Source organism: Artemia sp. Qi Xiang Cuo, chromosome 3 (assembly GCF_049724085.1).
Source record: "Artemia sp. Qi Xiang Cuo chromosome 3, ASM4972408v1, whole genome shotgun sequence".
Taxonomy (NCBI): domain Eukaryota; kingdom Metazoa; phylum Arthropoda; class Branchiopoda; order Anostraca; family Artemiidae; genus Artemia; species Artemia sp. Qi Xiang Cuo.
In genome coordinates this window covers 59136913-59157743 of record NC_142796.1, presented here as the reverse complement: position 1 = coordinate 59157743, position 20831 = coordinate 59136913, and the positions used below count along the sequence as shown (strand labels likewise).

The 20831-nt window shown below is 33.9% G+C and overlaps 1 protein-coding gene across 6 annotated transcripts in view; it reads left to right on the top strand.

The window, feature by feature from the left end:
• The window catches only part of LOC148954345 (uncharacterized), a 361915-nt gene that overhangs the window by 244363 nt on the left and 96721 nt on the right, over positions 1-20831 (top strand). For all 6 annotated transcript variants that reach the window (XR_016141509.1, XM_089086288.1, XM_089086287.1 and 3 more), the window contains 2 exons: positions 1048-1304; positions 7335-7456. Coding sequence is in view for 5 of the 6 variants with exons in the window: in XM_089086288.1 (XP_088942414.1) it covers positions 1048-1304; positions 7335-7456 (379 nt within the window). In the remaining variant the exon portion in view is untranslated. The remainder of the gene's footprint in view (positions 1-1047; positions 1305-7334; positions 7457-20831) is intronic.

Sequence of the window (20831 nt, the reverse complement as noted above, 5' to 3'; positions counted from 1 at the left end):
CACATGCAGTTTTTGGTAATAACGTGCGCCAAGTTAAAAAAGAAAAGTGGTTTAAATACCTGCAAAAAAGCTTAAAACATATGGTACCAAACATCTTAAGTCGTAGATTTCATTTAAGATGTGATTTTCTTTGAATATCAACATACTGCTAATTTTAGAATATCTACAGACGAAAAGTACTTCAAAATTGATTAATTAGGGTTGCTTATTTATTTTCATGGTTCCACTTGACAACACTGATTAAAATGTAGAACAACCTTAAAGATTTCATATTTTGGAATAAATAACAGAAATCGCGGTTTCCAGGCTTGAATAGACCTAAGATGAGTCCAGTGGTAAATATGTTTTTATTTGGACGTTCTTGGTAGGTACTTTAAATTAGCTGGAAGATTTTTGGAGATAAACAAAACTATTTGTATTATTTGGACGTAAAAGATAATTTTGATTTGTCCATTAGGCTCAACTCTCTTCTCAAATTTTATTCAAGGATTTTTCTCAAACACTTTTTGGAAATAATAAAGAAGTTGCGAAACAAAAACAGATCGTTTTCAAGGGAGGTGGTTGAGTCTGTGAGGGAGCGTTTATTATTATTCAGCTTTTGAAAGATCTTAAGCCGAACTGGCCAGCCATGACAAAGAACAACAAAGAGAGAAATCTCAGCCAAGAACAAACAGACGAGACTACGGCCAGTAGAGAGAATAGATAAAAAAATCAAATCTTTTCTTTCTACTGGCTGTGGTCCCGTTTGTTTGGTCTTCGTTGGGATTTCTCTTTTTGTTGTTATTTATTCAGCTTTTTGCGTCATTTCCTTAAGCTATCTTGATGATTTTAAAAAGTAATCTAGATTTTAGAATTACTTGGATATAAGAAATATATTTTAGGGAATTTAGAAAAAGAAAATCAAGAAAATGGGCTAAAATGACTCATATAAAGAATGTTGTCGCTACTCGTTATGGAAGACACGGGAAGACATAACAATGTTGCCAAGGAAGATTAAGGAGGCGTGAAACAAAATGATATGCTGATAGTTTCTTATCTTATAGGCAGTCCACTGCGACGTGCCGGCTCTTTGCGCACTGAGAATTCGCCATCATGGCGACGATCTGTAAAGGAGAATACGGATCCAAATTATGATGATTCGCCACCCTGGCGACAAAAACGAAGCACCGAATCGCTGAACCGAGAAGAGAAGCCGCCTACAATGAAAGATTTTGACTCTCTGGCGCCGAAATCCTTTCTTGAAGATCGTTCCAAAGTTACTGGTGTTTCGGATATCCTAGATAGAATGCGAGCTGGCAACACTGGTAAATTCACACAAAATTCATGGGGACATGTATAAATGGAAATGTGGGGATGTTTGCTGGTACCATTATGAATTTTCCACCTTTTACCATTACCATTATGACTAATAACATAAAATTTAACTTTGAGCAATTGAATTGATATTTAAGACCCCTCCCTCCTAGCTAACAGGACGTTTTGAGCATTAACATTGATAATACTTAATTAATATATTCTTATCAATGCAATTAAAAAGAACCGAATAAAAAAAAGAAAAAAAAACATAATTGAAACTTGAGTTTGCTTAGAAATTTTGTAGTTCTATGAAGCTGTCGGAAGTTGTCGACACTGTGAAGTACCACTGTTTCATAATCTTAATATTTATCATGGAAAGTGCAAAATTTTGGGACGTTGAAAAAATTGTCACATTTGTTTAGTAGAAAGTTTTGTTTGAAAATACACCCCCCCTCTGCAGAATATCATTGCAGGGAAGATTCCCTCTCCCCTACCTATTATTAAATAAAAAAACAAAACAAATTTTTTAAACTGAAAGTAAGGAGCGATATTAAAATTTAAACCGAACAGAAATTATTCCGTATATGAAAGGGGCTGTCCCCTACTCAACTCCTCGCTCTTTACGCTAAAGTTTGTTATTGTTTTAAAAAATAAAGTCGTGTGACAGATTCAAACGTTAGCCTAAAGAGCAACGCATTGAGGAGGGGACAGCCCCTTTCATATACGGAATAATTTCTGTTCGTTTCACGTCTTAATGTCGCTCCTGACTTTCAGTTTAAAAAACTAGTTTTTTTTTAAATTTCTGATCGTTTTTTAGTTAATGCAGCTTTTATTTTGGCTATTATATGGCTAATAAGTAAACAAAATTTGCATAAAAATTTTACTCTTCTTTTGCTAAATGGCTGTCTCTAAATTTGGTTCTGACGTAATTTACAAATTAACTTACGTAACGAACTTCTATATTCGTATATTTTTCTTCTGGGAAAAAATACGTTGCAGATATAGTTGCAGATTTTTGCAGATATGAGCTTGAAACCTATGTAATAGGGTTTTGTGATACGCTGAATAAGAATTTTCATTAAAATTCTTTCACTTTAGGGCATGTTTCCTCCATCTTTAAAAAATCAGGTAAATTCTCTCAGGCTCGTAGCCTTTGATGAGTAATACTAAACTTAATAAAATTTATATATTTAGAATCAGCATTATAAGCCCATGCTTTTAATACATTTATTGACATCAAGCCTTATCACTTGTTTTTTTTTTGTTTTTTTTTCTATTACGTATATTTTATTACGTATATGGGGGGGGGTTCTCCCCTTAGTCAATACCACGTTCTTTACCTTAAAATAAAAAAAAAATTAATTCACAAACCCCTGAATCACAAAGGCGTTTAATTAGAATAGATAGCTCTTTTGAAAGCACTAAAAAAACTGTAGCGTAAAGAGCGAGGTATTGACTTGGGGGAGACCCCCCTCATATACGTAATAATTTCTGTTCGCTTTAAGTTTAACTGTTCCTCCTTACTTTCAGTTGAAAAAACTTGTTTTTTTTAATTTAATTTCTGATCGTTTTTTAAATAATGCTTGGAAATCCGGCGCACCCTTCATAGAAATGTCCCTTACCCCAAAAAAACACTCTCCACGGAAATATTAATAAGCCCATTCTTTTGATACATTTATTGACATCAAGCCTTATCACTTGTTTTTTTTTGTTTTTTTTTCTATTACGTATATTTTATTACGTATATGGGGGGGGGGGGGTTCTCCCCTTAGTCAATACCACGCTCTTAACGTTAAAAGTTAAAAAAAAAATTAATTCACAAACCCCTGAATCACAAAGGCTGTTTAATTAGAATACGTAGCTATTTTGAAAGCACTAAAAAAACTGTAGCGTAAAGATCGAGGTATTGACTTGGGGGAGAACCCCCTAATATACATAATAATCTCTGTTCGTTTTAAGTTCTTATATTCCTTCTTACTTTCAGTTAAAAAAAACTTGTTTTTTTTATTTCATTTGTGAACGTTTTTTAATTATTGCAGTTTTTGATTTTGGCCACCTTCCATGAATAATTAAAACAAAATTTGTATATTAATTTCACTTTTTTTTGTTAAATGGCTTCTACCAAACTTGTTGAATTTTATTTACGAACGTTTTTATGAGCAATAAATATGCGTAACTTACGAATTAACTAACGTATCGAATTTCTATATTAATAGATTTTTAATACGTATATAAGTGGGTTCGCCCCCTAGTCAATACCTTGCTGTTAAAGCTAAGGTTCGAGCCATTGTTTTCCGATTCATTAAGAATGACCCCTTAATCACAAGGGCTGTTAGTTAGAATAAATAGCTCTTATGAAACTACTAAAAAATCTTTGGCTTAAAGAGCGAGGTATTGACTAGAAGGTGAACCCAATCATAAAGCTAATATTTTTTTTGTTCGTTTTAAGTTTTAATGTTGCTCCTTACTTTCAGTTGAAAAACTTGTTTTTTTTTATATTTAATTTCTGATTTTTTTAAAATAACGATGGGAAATCCGGCGCCCCCTTCATAGCAAAATCACTTCCCCCATGAAAACTTGCTTCTTGGACAGATCCTCTTATATAACCCGCGACCCACCCCCACCCCCCACTACCAGAGAAAATTCCACCTGAAAACTTCTGTATACTTCCCAATAATCAATACTTTATGTTAACATTGGGTAAATTTTATAACTTTTAGCCCTCCCCCTGGGGGAGTCGAGGGATTAAGTCATACTAAAAGATATAGTTATCATATTTTGGACCATGCTGAACAAAATTGCTATCTCAAAATTTGGATCGGGTGACTTTGGGAAAAAAATGATCGTGGGAGGGGGCCTAGTTGCCCTCCATTTTTTTGTCACTTAAAAAGGGCATAAGAACTTTTGATTTCCATTCCAATTAGCCTTCCCACGATATTCTAGGACCCCTGGGTCGATAGGATCACCCCTGGGAAAAAAAACAACAAAAAACAAAAAAAAAAAACAATTAAACACGCATTCGCGATCTTTCTTCTGGCAAAAAATGCAAAATTCCACATTTTTGTAGATAGGAGCTTGAAACCTCTACAGTAGGGTTCTCTGATACGCTGAATATGATGGTGTGACTTTCATTAAGGTTCAATAACTTTTAGGGGGTCTTTCCCCCTTTTTTCTAAAATCAGCCAAATTTTCTCAGGCGCGTAACTTTTGATACATCACGGTAAGACTAAACTTGATGAAACTTATATATTTGAAATCAGAATTAAAATATAAATCTTTTGATGTATCTATTGGTATCAAAATTCCGTTTTTTAGAGTTTCGGTTACCATTGAGCCGGGTCGCTCCTTACTTACAGTTCGTTACCACGAACTGTTTGATATATAAAAATACGTAAAGACATGAGGTATACGAAAATATAAAACATATAAATAGGCAAAGTTCAATTTAAAATGGTCATATAAAATTATTTTCGTTTTTTTTTTTTTTAGCGGCAGCTGATTAAGTCATATAAATTACACTAATTTACAAAGCTAATTTATTAACTCAAATAATTATCCCGAAGAAAAACAATTTTTATTCTGATTAAAAAGGTATCTAGCTAGGAGCATTCTTGGCTCAGTTGAAAAACCCTTTGTCTGACATTGCCGACAGTTTAAAACGAAGTCGTATTCTTTCTTGATTTTTTTTTCTTACTTAGGAAAAGTAAAAAAAAAACACTTCAAACGTCTATTTAATTAGTCGGCCGACACAAATGAGATAAATGATTGTCCCCTTTAATTTCTTGCTACAAATGCCATCTGAGATTGTAAAAAGTCATTTTGAAAGGTATCTTATCATAAAAAGTAACTTTTGACTTGTTGGCGTGTTTATATTTGTTTTCTTCTCATGTGCAAAAAAATGTATAAAAGCTTAAGAATCCTTTAGTTAAAAATACAAAAAAACAAAAAAAACATGACACTACAACACAAAAAAGAAAACAATCGGGATTTCAGTTGTGTAAATTTTATAAAGTTATTCAAAATGGGATCTTGTAAAGAATTAAATAAATAAAAGAAAACAAGTTTTTTAACTGAAAGTAAGTAAGCAACATTAAAACTCAAAACGAACAGAAACAATTTCGTATATGAAGGGGTTCCCCAATCCTTAATACATCGCTCTTTACGCTAAAGCTTTTAGCACTTTTATAAAAGCTTCCTGTTCTAATTAAATGGCCCTTGTGTTTCAGGAGCCGTTTTTTTAAATTGGGACAATCAGTCACACTTTAGTCAACAGGACGAAACATTTATCCCCTCTGTTAATGCTAATTAATTAAAGAAACATTTAATGATGCTATTCCACGTTAAATAAAGAAACAGGTAAGAACATGATATCATTTCGAACTGTTGGCAACTTCAGACAAAAAGGCTCGCTTTTTTTAATTGAGCCAAGAATGTTACAATCTTGACACCTTTCTTGTAACTTTGCTGAAAATATCATTGTGTTTTTAAAATATCATTTTGAAAGGGATGTTGTCATGAAATGTAGCTCTTTGCTGGCTAGCATGATTGTGTTTGTTTTCTTATGTGTGCCACGAAAACATAACGTGAAAATACGGATATAACATAAAAAATACCAATAAAAATAAAAAAAAGAAAAAGTGTGACAGTATGACAGAAAAATGAAGTTATTGATATTCCAACCGTCTAAATTTCACGGAGCTAATGGGGAAAGGATCTTTTCATGAAAATAATTCTGTTGGCTATATTCGCACAAATTCACGAACACTTTGTGTGGGGGGGGGGGGAGAAAAATACATTTTTCGGTATATTGGTGGGCAGGTTTTTTTTTTATTTTACTAATGAAAATATCGAAAAAAGTATATTTCAATGGGGAGGGGGGATATCTATGGGAGATAAATGAAAATATCATTGTGTTTTTAAAATATCATTTTGAAAGGGATGTTGTCATGAAATGTAGCTCTTTGCTGGCTAGCATGATTGTGTTTGTTTTCTTATGTGTGCCACGAAAACATAACGTGAAAATACGGATATAACATAAAAAATACCAATAAAAATAAAAAAAAGAAAAAGTGTGACAGTATGACAGAAAAATGAAGTTATTGATATTCCAACCGTCTAAATTTCACGGAGCTAATGGGGAAAGGATCTTTTCATGAAAATAATTCTGTTGGCTATATTCGCACAAATTCACGAACACTTTGTGTGGGGGGGGGGAGAAAAATACATTTTTCGGTATATTGGTGGGCAGGTTTTTTTTATTTTACTAATGAAAATATCGAAAAAAGTATATTTCAATGGGGAGGGGGGATATCTATGGGAGATAAATGTCCCCCAAACACACACAATTGGTGCCACGGGCTGGCTGGCATGATTACGTTTGTCAAAAGTATTATAGTATGAAAGAAAACGAAAATAATGGAAATTCCAATAGTCAAAATTTCACAAAATTATTATCTTGTCATAAATTAAATAAAAAAAAAACAATTTTTTTCAACTGAAAGTAAGAAGCAAGATTAAAACTTAAAAAGAACTGAAATTATAACATATATAAGGGGAGATCCGTCCGTCCCCATCCGTTTTTTCGTATTTTATCTTGGTCTCAAAATGCTAAGGGTTTTCACTTTTTTTGCAAAATATGTTTCATTTCAAAATGTAGACAACGAAATTTTGGTACCATAATTGTTTTTACCTTATCCTCGACATCTCGGAAATAATTTATTTGCACAATAACTAGCTGTTAATAATATTTAAAACTGAAATACATTTTTTAGTTATTCGTTTTTGGATTTTTTTTTATTTTTGACTGCAATATAACGACTTTTTGATTTTCGCAGCTCATTTTGTCATGAACGTGCGAAAATTGTCATCTATTAAAAAAATATGTCGATTAAGTGCCTAGTTTTGTGACTTTTTTGGTGCTAGTCGTTATTTTTGGAAAATATTTCTGTGTTCTATGACAGAGTCAAGCCGCCCCCCCCCCCAAAAAAAAAATCAGCAAGACTTCTGAGTTACTCAATTATTTCATCTTTATTTTTTAGTTTCCGATGGCAATGGTCCCCAAACCGATGAACAAGCTAGATCGTTGCTCAACAAGTTTCTGGGAGCCCAAATTATACTCCAAGGAGTCGAACCCATTCTTCAAGCCAATGGGAACAGTCAGGTTAGAAAAATATTCTCATTTGTTCTTGGTGAAAAAAGATAAGCACAAATTGAAGACCCGGCCATGTCACGGGGTGGGGGGGGGGGGGGTTGCCCTTACAAGTAGATTTCAAAATTGTTCTGTTTAGCAAGTAGGGACAAAAATGAAAACAAGAATCAGAGACAGGGACATAATTAAGGGACAAAATCTTAACCTCAAGATACTCATGTTCAAACCTGTCTCCAGGGGATGGGTACCGGGTTTGAACAGCCCCTAAAATTTATATCCGACTCGTAGAAAAGTAAAAAAACATGTAAACAAGTTTTTGATCCTTTTTTAAATATTTTTTTTTGTAAGAATCCTTCCCTGAAAAAGAATGCCCCCCCCCCCCCACGATCAAAAGTCCTGGATACGCCCTTTCTCGCGTTGCAAAGAATCCTAGATATTGTAGTAAACCAATTATTTTGCTAATTTTGCTGTCACTGGTTATCTAGCTCCTTTGTGTATGAGGACAGGGGTTCGAGTCCTGATGTCGTTGGTTAATTGGTTTGGAGCGAGGGTCAGTGGCATAACTCTGTAAGCTCAGCCAGTCAACCCAGTTCTTAATGGGTACCTGGAAAAAGCAAGGGAAGATAAAGAAGAAGGGTGTGCGAAATAACAGGATGCCCCTTTTATTGCACTTCCTGGCTGAAGGGCCATGAAACGGAGATAAGCAAAAGCGGTAGGGACTATAAGGCCCAGCACCGTATTATTTTTTCTTTACTTTCTCCTTCCTGTATAAAATTTTAGGTTTTAGCCGTCCTCTTTTCCTTAGAATGAAGTTCTGGATGCGCCAAAGATTGGAGCTAGAACAAATGCAGGAGTTTTAAAAATCATCAGCTTGATAAATCAAGCTTTTTCCAGCCTTTTTTTCAAGAAGTTAGAAGTTTCCTTCACTCTGTTTCTGACCCTTATTTATTCAATTGCTCAAACACCCTGTCTCCATCACCCATTGGTTGACAGTGCAATTGCTATGTTTGAAATCCCATTTATCAACAGCTATTGCGCTTTGGTGTATATTTGCAAACACTGTGTCTCCGACTTGCTTTAGCCAAGATCGCAGTTTTTTTTTTTTTTTTTGAAACACTAAAGCACGGAGAATTTTCCGGCGAACAAGTCAGAAAAACCAGGGGTCATTTAAGTTGACTCACTGCAAAATATAGTTGGTTTCAGCCACTTACTTAGGGATGTATTTTGAAATGGGCCCGACATTTTGTGATGAGGGAGAGGGTGTTTAAAAAAAAATTAGCCAAATTATAAGGGAAACACAGACAGTTATAGGTACAAATCTTGACGTTTCAGAGGGTAAGGGCATGTTGGTCCTTACCCCACGTATGTTTCTGGTCGCTCCTATCATAACTCTACGCCAAGGAGCTTTCATCAAGAGGCTATTCGTTACGATCAATTAGTTGCAGTAATAATGATGGTGGTCTTGCCTAGCTCCGGTAATTCGAAAGATGATATGTTACAAATATTATTTCAGATGAGTGGAAATGTTGAAAAATGATATATTTTTTTGTTCACTGCACTTAATAGCCAATTGTTTTTCACATTTGGCAATATAAAATATAAAAGAGAAAAAAAAATGAGAGATCTATCGATTTCTTAGGCATCCTCGTTTGCCACAGTAAGGTACCTTACCTTACTTACCACAGTAAGGTACAGTAAGCTACGTGTTGATAGAAGTTCAAAGGAGGAACAACGTTCGTTTTCCTGCAAAAAGTCTGTGTCGGGCGATGTTTGGCTGAAGGGGTCCATTATCAGTAATACTCTTCCAAGAAGGCTAATGGCTAAGAGGACAATCTTTCCTTCTTTATTTTCATACTCTTCTTATTGCGTTACTTTTATGTACAGATGTTATTATTAGCATAAAATGAATCGTAAATTTTACCAAATTGCTACCTGATTTATGCCGAATTTTCTGCAGAAATCAAGAATTTTGCTAAATTTCGCCCGATTCTGCCAAATTTCTGCCGAAATTTTCGCCTTTGGCGAAAATTTTTCCGAATGCCAAAAAAGTTGGGGGGGCGGAACGTGCCCCTGACCCTGATGTACTGAAGATAAGCCTGTAAAATTCAAGCATTTAGAGAAACAGGTCAGTTTTCTTCAGTAATTTTTTTCCTTTATGGTAATATATGGCTCATTTTTCATTTTTCACCGTCATTTTCACTTGATTTGGGGAAATTGCCCCCAATTTACCAATGTAACCTCTGGTGACCCATCATGATATGGTATCGACAAAATTGAGAAATTAGTGCCCCTGAATGAGAAATTATACTGAGAAATTAGTATAATTTCTCACAATATTGAGAAATTAGCAGCCCATTTTTTGCCCCTGAATGTTATGGGGCGGCACGTGCCCTATATGTGCCCCTGAATGTCATCATGTTTTGTTTTTATCTGTAATTGTTGTTTCCTTTCCTTTCTCTATTCTCACCTTTTTTTCTGTTTTCTTTTCAGCTCCTCACAAGCTGAGCTTTCTCAAGTTATATCTTGTGTAAACTTTTATTTTAATAAATAAAGGGAATAAGGAATAAAAATAAATAAATGACTAGATGAAAATAAAATGAATCGAAAAAGGGGGATTAATCTTAATGCTATTATCCATTAGATAGATAGATAGATAGATAGATAGATAGATCGTGTATTTCAAAAGCCCAAGAGCCAAATACACACAAAAATTTATGAAAAATAAAGAATCACAACAGAACAAATTACGAAACACACATTAACATGAAACATAGCGAAAAATACCTTATGGTAAATTATCGAGAAAATAAGTTTAAATTCATATAATTAATAATAATTAATTGTAAAAACATTATGATAATTTTAATGTAAGGTTTAAGGCCAGTCTGCATATTGCGCTGATTTAAAATAAGTTGGAGTTAAATCAAATAATTTAAAGAAAATTAGACTAAATTGTCTTGGTAAAATAAAATTAGAATAGTGAAATTATTTTAGCTTTGTGTCACAGATGTCGACTCTGTATTAACTATTTGTATATTTTCGTATGTGTTAATGGTGTACTGTGGGCTATTATATGTGATGCACCATAATGTATGACACATCATATATGAAGCATCTACCTCATTATTATGAACACAGAGGAAAATCGAGGATATTTGAGTTTATATGAGGGCTCTCTCTTATCATTCCCTCCTAAGCCACTATATCTTTAATGTGGGAGCTAATTTTGAAATTTTCTATTTTCTCTCTCCCGTCCTGGAAAACCTAAAATATAGCACGATTGTAAAATATTGTCAAACTTGGAAAAAATTTATACTTCTCTAATATAAAATTGCAGACTTGGACCCTCCTCCTCGGGAAAATTTTATCGGGATCCCCTTAACCTCAAAAAAAATTATTTAACCATCCGTATATCAATGTGTTTCTTTTTTAGGAAAAAAAATGTTGCTGTTTCTTTTTTACTACTTTAGGAGATTTCTGATTTCTTGAAGTGGAAGGGCTACTCCAGAATAACTCCACTCCTTCCTTGGATAGAGGTGGTAAACTGTCCTCTAGGGATTTAAGCCACTTAAGAAAAATTTTAATTCCCTTTCAAATGCAACGAAATAATAAAACTTTTCGGAAACGGAATGCATCCGGTTTGAAATCATCGAAAGTGTTTGTATTCTCCAGTTCCAAAAATATGCTCTCTCCCTGACGCATCGGAATTCTTATGGGTTAATTAATGAGAAAACAGTTATGCTTGAAAGACTTTTAAATTCTCTGCCTTAACACGAGATACTCTTAGGAATGACGCGAGTCTTATTCGATAATTACCCAGAAACGGAGTTGAACACTTAAGACGTAGAATTTATTTAGAAAGAACCCTCAGATTTGTGCTAATTTTGGTCTTGTTTGGATCAGTTTTTTTCGGTTGGTGAATGTCAATTTAGTAGGAGCCTAATAAAGGGGTGGAGTTGAACTGCTGTAAGTTGCAAATTAATTATTTTTAAGGTTTTTGTTTTTCTAAAAAATGAGATCAATTAAACTCAGCCCCTCTTTAATTGTTCTATTTGGCTTTTACATGATTTTGGAAATGTATTTTTCCCCACTTAACAAAAAATTAAGCACAAAATTGAAGAAATTCTAAAAATTGAAAAACAAAAAACATGTTCTAATTCTTGGTTTAACTAGAAAGAAACCTCAGTGTCAAGTTCTTTCTTATTAATATCAATGTTCTATAGTCTAAAATATTTTGATATTGTATGGATCGTAAAGAGGGTTTTCCATAGCGCGAGGAGGAGCTGAACGGCTGTAAAAAGTAAATTTAAAATAATCTTTAAAGGTAGATTTTATGCTTTAGAATGCGGTAAACTAAAATCCGCCCCCTTTATCGGTTCTAATTGGGTCTTGCTCGATTTTGAAGATAGACTTTTCCTCAATGAAAAAGAACTGAACCCTTGAAAAGTATATTTTTACCCTTGATTAAATTAGAAAGAGTCTCAGTGGCAACTTCTTTCTTGTTCTGTTAATGTGCTTTCTCACAAAAAAATTAGTTAATCATTAAAAAACTGCAAATTAAAAAAAAAATTAGGAAGGAGCAGATCAAGTAAACTACCCATTTTAGGGGGTTTTTCTTTGCTTTTTCAGTTTTTTGAAGACATTTTACTACTTTTCCTCAAGTATAAAGAAAAGTCAAGCGCTTACAAAAAGTATTTGAATTATTTAGACCTAGTATTTTTTAAGGAAAAATTCTCAAATTCTCCTGAATTCTTTCTTCGAACGGCACGGAGGTGGTCATAAATTGCGGTTTTTTTATGGGACTTTTTTTTTACTTTTAAAATTAAGGTTTTAATAAACCTTGTCCTTCTTAACGGTTTTAATTGTGGGATTGCATCATTTTGAAAGTAATATACTGGTTTTCAATTAAATGTTGAAACAGTTTAACAAAACAGTTATATATAAATATATCGATAGTTCCAGGTTGGGATTTCTTCTTTTTTTTGGGGGGGGGGGGAGGGGGTAAAATATGTCATATAGCAAAAAAAGCCAAAATATACGGTGTTTAAGGAAACTCGAAATGGTAAGATTTTTTGGGGTGGGGGGGGGGGTCATACCGCTGTTTATGTTCCTGCAAATGTCTTAGGCTAAAACCTTAATTGTATAATATCTTTCCTTGTATATACAATTTAAGCTGTTGAAAAAGCGAGTAAATCCTTGGAGTAAAATTTAAAACTTATTAAAATTTACAAATTTTACTGACTCGATTTTTTTTGGGGGGGGGAGGGAGGGGCTTACATGTGTCATTATAGCAAAAACAGCCAAAATAAATGGCGTTTATTGAAAATTAAAAAAGTGATTTTTTTTTGGGCGGGGGGTGGGTTGGTTGGTTAGGCTCATACGGCTTATTATGTTCCTGTACATGCCTTAGGCAATAATCTTAATTGGATAATATCTTTCATTTGACATACAATTTAAGCTATTGAAAAAGCAAGTAAATCCTTGGAATAAATCTTAAAACTTGTTAAAATGTGTGAGTTTTACTGGTTCGGATTTTGTTTTTGTTTTTGTTTTTTTTTTTGGGGGGGGGAGGGGTAGAACATGGTATAATAGCAAAAACAGCCAAAATAAATGGCGTTTATGGAAAATTGAAAAATAAGATTTTTTGGAGCGGGGGGGGGGGTGGAGTTCATACCGTGGGTTATTATAATAATAATTTATTATAAGCCAAAAAAAAAAACAGGCCATGCAGAACAGTATTCTTAATTACACTCCACAAGAAAATTAATATAAATATCAAGTTTCACTCATTGATGTCAACGCTTCATTTACATATTTACATAACTGCCTGATTGTCCTTTTTACAGTCGTTTTTAGGATCCCCCGGAACTCCAAGTCAGCACCCTCAAAATACTTTCCCCTTAATAGAGAAAGTTGCTGGCACTCGACGAGAATATGGGCCACATCCTCAATACCTAGGCTACATCTGGGGCAAGAGTAATCCGCAACTACATCTGGGGCCTCCCTTTTTCTTTCAAATACTCTTTTTCTATTTTTTTAGTGGCAGGCAATTCGCTCGGATCCGAAACCAAGTCCTCAATGTCTCCCCCTGTAATCCTAGTTTAAAATAATATTCAAATCCAAATATCTCTTTTACTTGGGAATAAAACTTCAATGTTTCAGATGTTTTAACTGCATGGGTCCACATTTGGACTTCCTGTTCTTTTATTTTTTCTATAATCATAGCCAAAAATAGCTCACCCTGATCTGAGGGTCCTAGCCCCTCATTCCAAATATAGGATAATGCTAATCCATCATAAACAATATTTATTTGGTACGGCCACTATCTTTTACGTTTCGACCGTAGCATCTCCAGATAAGCTGCTAGTGCTAACCTGTCTTCTGGCAGACTTAGAACTTATCGACAGTTGTGGATCATATATGCTCAACTACTCATTCTCAGGAACAATATACCTAGGTCACCTTTTATTGCCTGATTGTGGGTCGTTACGTGAAAACCAATTAATCTTTTAAAGTGTTGCAGCTGAATTGATTCCAATTGTGCTGCCGGGTCATGCCCCCAGAGTTAAGCTCCGTAATGGATAGTAGGTAAAACTTTAGAATTAAAAACATATTTATGCATTTTTAAGTCTTTTATACTTGAAAGCCTTGAATTACGTAAAATGGCAGCTGAAACTGCTTTCCCTCTCTTAATCATCTGTTTTACATGCTCTTTCCATCCTCCTTTTGCTGAAAGTGTTACTCCCAAATATTTAAAATTTTCGCTCTCTTTTATTTTTTCACCTTTATAATAAAATTCTACTTTTTGATCATCATTATTCACACGAATTCCACTAAAAACCACAATCTCAGTCTTTTTAATATTCAACACTAGTTTCTTTCTATCTAAATATTCTTCTAATATACTCAATAAGATTTGGAGCTCCTCTGGTGACTCTATGTTCCCGTACATGCCTTAGGCTATAACCTAAATTGGATAATATCTTCCTTTTGAGATACAATTTAAGCTATTGAAAAAGCGAGCAAATCTGTTGAGTAAATCTTAAGACTTCTTAAAATGTGTAAATTTTATTTAACATTATCCCCAAAAATATAGTGTAACTGTAGTTTTTCACATGATTTTGATTTTGTTGTTGTATGGCCGTGCAATAGTTTTGAACGCATAAGACGCAGTAATTTTTTTAAATGACTGCGCAGTCATTTTTTTTTCTTTGGAGTTTTTTTTTGTTTTTTTTTAGTTTATTTTGGAGTTCGTATGTTATAGCAGCAGTTCTCGAAATATATGTCATGAGGCAACACCGTGCCGCAAATGCCGGAATTAAATAAGAGAAGCTTAAAAAGCAATTAAGAGTTCTATTACCTTGGTCCAATTCGTACTTAAGCGAGATACTAAATTCAACTCTTTTCTACGTTAAAAACAAAAAAGAGTCTATGTAATATTAATTTAAAATAAGCGTTTGTTTATTTTTCTATCTGTCCTGACATATAACCATGACATATGAGTATTGCTTACCAACCTCAACTTCATCATTTGGTTTAAAACTTCACCTATTGAAATTGAATTATATTTTTAGTAAACAAATTATCTATTTTGTCATAATCTTCTTAGTATCACTATGTGTTAGGCTTTAACGAATTTGTGCCTCAGTTGTAACATTTTAGTCATTTATAGCCCATGTTTGTGACAAAAACATAACCCTGTTTGTGACATTTGTGTCAAGTGTTCAAGGGGGTTTGGGTATTCTGGGGAAGTACAAAGTTTGTGATTCACTGCCTTAGAGAGTCAAATATTTAAATAAAACTAAATATCACTAAAATTGCAACTATTGAAGCATTTCTTGGGATGGAAGGGAGGGGTGTGTGTGAAATATAAAAAAATGGTTTTAAGGGTTATCACTTTCACGGTTATCATTGGGATTTGTTTGAGCGAATATTTTTATGACTCCCCCCCCCTCCTGATGGCGGCGCGGGGAGGGGCTAATGCTCAACAAGAAGACATTAAAAGGAACATAAAAAAAACTAGTCCCATTTAAATCAAAACCCTTGGTGGCATTTGCCCTTAATCATGGGAAAATTTTATGCTGGCACTCATGATACCCCTCCCCGCTACTCCCTCTTTTGTGCTGACAAGCGCATGAATGTAGTGTTTTATGCCGTGCTTAAAATGTTTCTGCAGTTATGCTGGAATTCTCCCATATTACAGGTTTAGTCAAAATATTTTCGGAAAGAAGAGAGGTTAAAGATTAAATTCTGTTCCCCCTCCCCACGCTTCCTTCTATACTTTTTGGAAGACTCAATGAAATTTAGAAAATTTGAGCACAAGAAATACGCTTTTTGAGCCATCGGTACCCACTCACACAAAGAGCCATTGACCTTCCTCCATAATAGCTGATGTGTAATTATTCAGCACTTAAGGTCTCATTAAGGTCTATTTTAAGTTATCTTAAGGTCTCATATGGTTCAAGTCTGTTAAATGAAGCATTTTAAGGTATATTTTAAGTTATTTTAAGGTCACAAATGGTTCAAATCTGTTAAATGAAGCTTTAAAATAATTCTCGATATTGACCGTTTATTTTGTATGTACTGCGGGTATCTTTAGAAACGAATGTGCCACCGCGCTGCATTGCAGCTTCTGAAACTGGGAAGCTCAATATGGTATTTTGGAAATTGTCATAAGGACTATAGAAATTTGATTCTCTGTTCAAACAAGCCCTCTTCTGATATTCTGATAAGACTACTGGTTCAAAATGATCTACCCTGGTGAAACAAAAGAAAATAAACATGGTCATATAAAATATACGGAATTCTAAATTTTAAAACAGTTTGTGGTAACGAACTGAAAGTAAGGAGTGACCCGGCTCAATAGTAACCGAAACTCTATTAAATGCAATATTGATACCAATAGATATATCAAAAGAATCGAGGTTTTATGCTGGTTTCAAATGTATAAGTTCCAATAAGTTTAATCTTACCCATTAAAGGCTATGAGCCTGAGAAAATTTGCCTGATTTTGAAAAAAGGGAGAAACATCCCCTAAAGTCATAGAATCTTAATGAAAATCCCTTCATCAGATTCGTATCAGATAACCCTACAGTAGAAGTTTCAAGCACCTATCTGAAAAAATGTGAAATTTTGTATTTTCTGACAGAAGAAAGATCACAGATGCGTGTTAATTTTTTTTTTTTATTTTTTTTTTCAAGGGTGATCGTATCGACCCAGTGGTCCTAGAATATCATGAGAGGGCTCATTCGAACGGAAATTAAAAGTTCTAGTGCTCTTTTTACGTGACCAAAACATTGAAGGGCAACTAGCCCCCTCCCTTGCCCCCTTTTTTTCTATCAAAATTGTCCGATCAAAATTTTGAGATAGCCATTTTGTTCAGCATAACTGAAAGGCCGAACAATTATGCCTTTGGAGATATCATAACCCTCCCACAGCCCCTGGGGATAGATCTTTAAGTTACAAAATTTGCCTACTGTTTACGTGTAGTATTTGTTATTGGGAAGTATGCATGCATTTCTCGGGTGGGGGGGATTTTCTACTGATGGGATTTTCCTCGGGGAAAATTTTCCAAGGAAAGGGAAGTTTCCCGGGGTTGAGTTTTTCAGGGGAGATTTTACACTGGGGGAATGTGTCAGACTTCCTATACGAATTTCTTCTTATGTGCTGCTTTATCTTTTCCGTCTCAATTTTACGCGTGGAGATGTTAAGTGTAATTGTCTGGGGTAAAATTTCACCCGGATTGAACTGTCTAGAGAATAAATTCTTGGGGAGAAGGAGCCGTGGAGGACTAGCCAGATTTCCTGGCATTATTTAAAAACGATCAGAAATTAAATGAATAAAAAAACATGTTTTTTTTTAACTGGAAATAAGTAGCAACGTTAAAACTTAAAACGAGGAGAAATTATTACGTATATGAGGGGGTTACTCCTCCACAACACTTCGCTCTTGACGCTAAAGTTTGAATTCTGACCCAATCCTTTAACAATGACTCCTAGAACACAATGTTTGTTTAATTAGAACAATAAGAAGTTTTTTTTAAGTACTAAAAAACATTAGCGTAAAGAGCCAGGTGTTGTGGAGGATTAAACCCCTCATATACGTAATAATTTCTCCTCGTTTTAAGTTTTAATGTTGCTCCTTACTTTCACTTTAATTTTTTTTTTTTTTTTTTTTATATTTAATTACAAATAGGGAATCGAAGCCTATGTACTAAGGTTTCCTGATTTGCTGAATATATATTGTCGTATGAGCGAGAGGAAAAGAGAGAGAGAGAGGGGGGGGATTAATTCATTCATTTTAAAAACATAATAATTTATATATATATATATATATATATATATATATATATATATATATATATATATATATATATATATATATATATATATATATATATATATATATATATATATATATATATATATATATATATATATATATATATATATATATATATATATATATATATATAATGAAGCTGATATCTGTATTACCATGTATAGTCCATTAAGTTTTCTTCTCTATCTTTTCCCGACTGTTTGTAAGCACAAAACATAAGGTTCCCTTGTATTTGACAAACTGAAATTAAGAGCAATTGCCTAAGTTATAAACATCCAGGCTTGTCTCCCTAGCCAGTCGAGTTGTATCCATTATTCAACAAGTTCTGTTTGTGTGCTTTATTCCGTGTTCGGCTTCGGATTATCCTCTTGTTCCTGTGCCTGGCTCTCGAATTTGAAAGCGACAAGTTTGTAGAGTAATTTTTAAGGTTGCGTATTCCTTATTTTTGTAGGGTGAAGCAGAAATCAGGCTATATTTGGGTTGCTGAAAGGCCAAGTTTAACAGCTTCAGTTTAAATCTTTTGGGAATTTGGCATTATAGCATTTAGTTCGCTACCTTCGTTAGATTATGAAGAAATTTGAAAGTGTAACCAATAATATCTCAAAAATACGAACACGTTTTTGATATTGAATAGATTTTATTTTGGTTTTTAGAAGGATTTGAGATTTGTTTTAGAAAGGCTAATGTTTTTTAGAAAAATATGTTTAGCAACAGAACTATAGTCAATACAAGTACAAAATAATACAATACAAGTACAAAAACAGAAAAATACAAGTACAAAAACAGAACTACAGTCAAAACAGGTACAAAATAATAATAAAAACACCTTTTTCTTTGGGTTGATCACACTGGCATCTAAACCACTTGTTTTTCGAATTTTTGGTTCGGAATTTTGAATAGGATACTAGTTAGGATTCGAATTTATATTTCAGTTTGACGATTGAATAGCCTACTTTTTTTTAATCTAAATTTCATTACTAAATCAATGTGTCATTTCATCATTAGAATTTGAAAGAGAAACTGACTTTTTATTTCAAGTACCTCTTCAAAACACTTTATGACAATACGAGTGGATTATGGAGTGATTTAATGCCAATGAAAAAAAGGAGAAGAAATGCAAATATTTTGACCGAAATCGCTGTTTAGGGAAACTCAGAGCAAATCGGAAAGTAAAGAAAGCTAAAAAGCAAAAATTATTCAAATGAAGAATCACCTTCTCAGTTGAGGGTAATAAGGATATTTGAATTTGGAACATTTTATTGCACCTCTTTCCTCACAATGCATGCTGGGGGACATTTATACTTCAGAGGGTCTTTCTTTTATGTGTCTATTAAAAGTTTATTAATAATTACTGTAAACCCAAGATTTTCTGCCTTATTGAACCTGTAGACCCCCCCCCCCAAAAAAAAAAAAAGAAAAGAAAAAACAAGCAAAATGTCTGATATTAAGGACCTTATATCTTAAACTCGATTTGAATTCTGAGCCTCTAATATCCAGTAAAATACACAATTTTCAAATCTAATAATCTCGCTTATTAGATAATTTAGCTGTTTTTTAATTTTACAATGCTGGGCAATTACTTTTATGGTAATATCTTTCGAAACGCAAACGCAGTCCAAAACGGTTTCACCCGTGACCGTAATCTGGTTGAATCCGAGATGCGATTGTTTTCTCCCTGTATCAAACAGATCGTGGTAACGAACTGTAAGTAAGGAGCGACCCGGCTTAATAGTAACCGAAACTCTAAAAAACGCAATTTTGAATACAATAGATGTATCAAAAGAATTGGGTTTTTATGCTGATTTCAAATATATAAATTTCATTAAGTTTAGTCCCCTTAAAGACTACGAGCCTGAGAAAGTTTGTCTTATTTTCAAAAAAAGGGGGAAACGCCCCCTAAAATTCATAGAATATTAGTGAAAGCCACACCATCAGATTCAACGTATCGGAAAACACTACTGTAAAGGTTTCAAGCTCTTATCTGCAAAAATGTGAAATTTTATATTTTTTCGCCAGAAGAAAGATCACGGATGCGTGTTTATTTTATATTATTATTATTATTATTTTTATTTTCCCAGGGGTTATCACATTGACCAAGTGGTCCCATAGTATCGTGAGAGGGCTCATTTAAACGGAAATTAAAAGTCCTAGTGCCATTTTTTAGTGACTCCAATAAGATTGGAGGGCCACTAGGCTCCCTCCCCGCCTCTTTTTTCCCCAAATTCGTCCGATAAAAATTTTGAAATAGCCATTTTGTTCATCTTAGTTGAAACACCCAATACATATGTCATTGGATATAATATGACACCCCCACAGCCCCAGGGGAAAGGTTTTTGAGTTATAAAATTTGCCCATTGCTTGCGCATAGTATTTGTTATTGGGAAGTATGTATACATTTTCGAATGGAGGGGGGACAAATTTTCTTCTTTGGGTTTTTCCACGGGGGAAGTTTCCAGGGGGTGAAATATTCAGGGGAAATTATACACTGTGGGAATTTGCCAGAATTCCTAATCAAAATTCTTTTTCTATGTCTTGCTTTCTCTTTTTCGTCTCAATTTTGCATGTGGAGTTATTAGGGTAATTGTCCGGGATAAATTTTCACCAGTATTGAATTGTCTAGAGGATATTTTCGTGTGGCGATGTATTTCTCCGTGGAGGTGGGACCAGATTTCCTGGCATTATTTAAAAATCGGTCAGAAATTAAATAAAAAAAACAAGCTTTTTTCAACTGAAAGTAAGCAGCAACCTTAAAACCTAAAACGAACAGGAATTATTACGTATATGAAGGGGATTGCCGCCTCCTCAACACCTCACCCTTTACCCTAAAGTTTGAATTTTGTACTAATTCTTTAAGAACGGCTCCTGAAACACAAGGGTCGTTTAATTAGAACAATAAGAAGCTTTTTAAAAAGTACTAAAAACCTTTAGCACAGAGAACGAGGCGTTGAGGTGGGGGCAATCCCCTTCACATACGTAATAAGTTCTGTTTGTTTTAAGTTTTAATCTTGCTCTTACTTTCAGGTGAAAAAAACTTGTTTTTTTTATA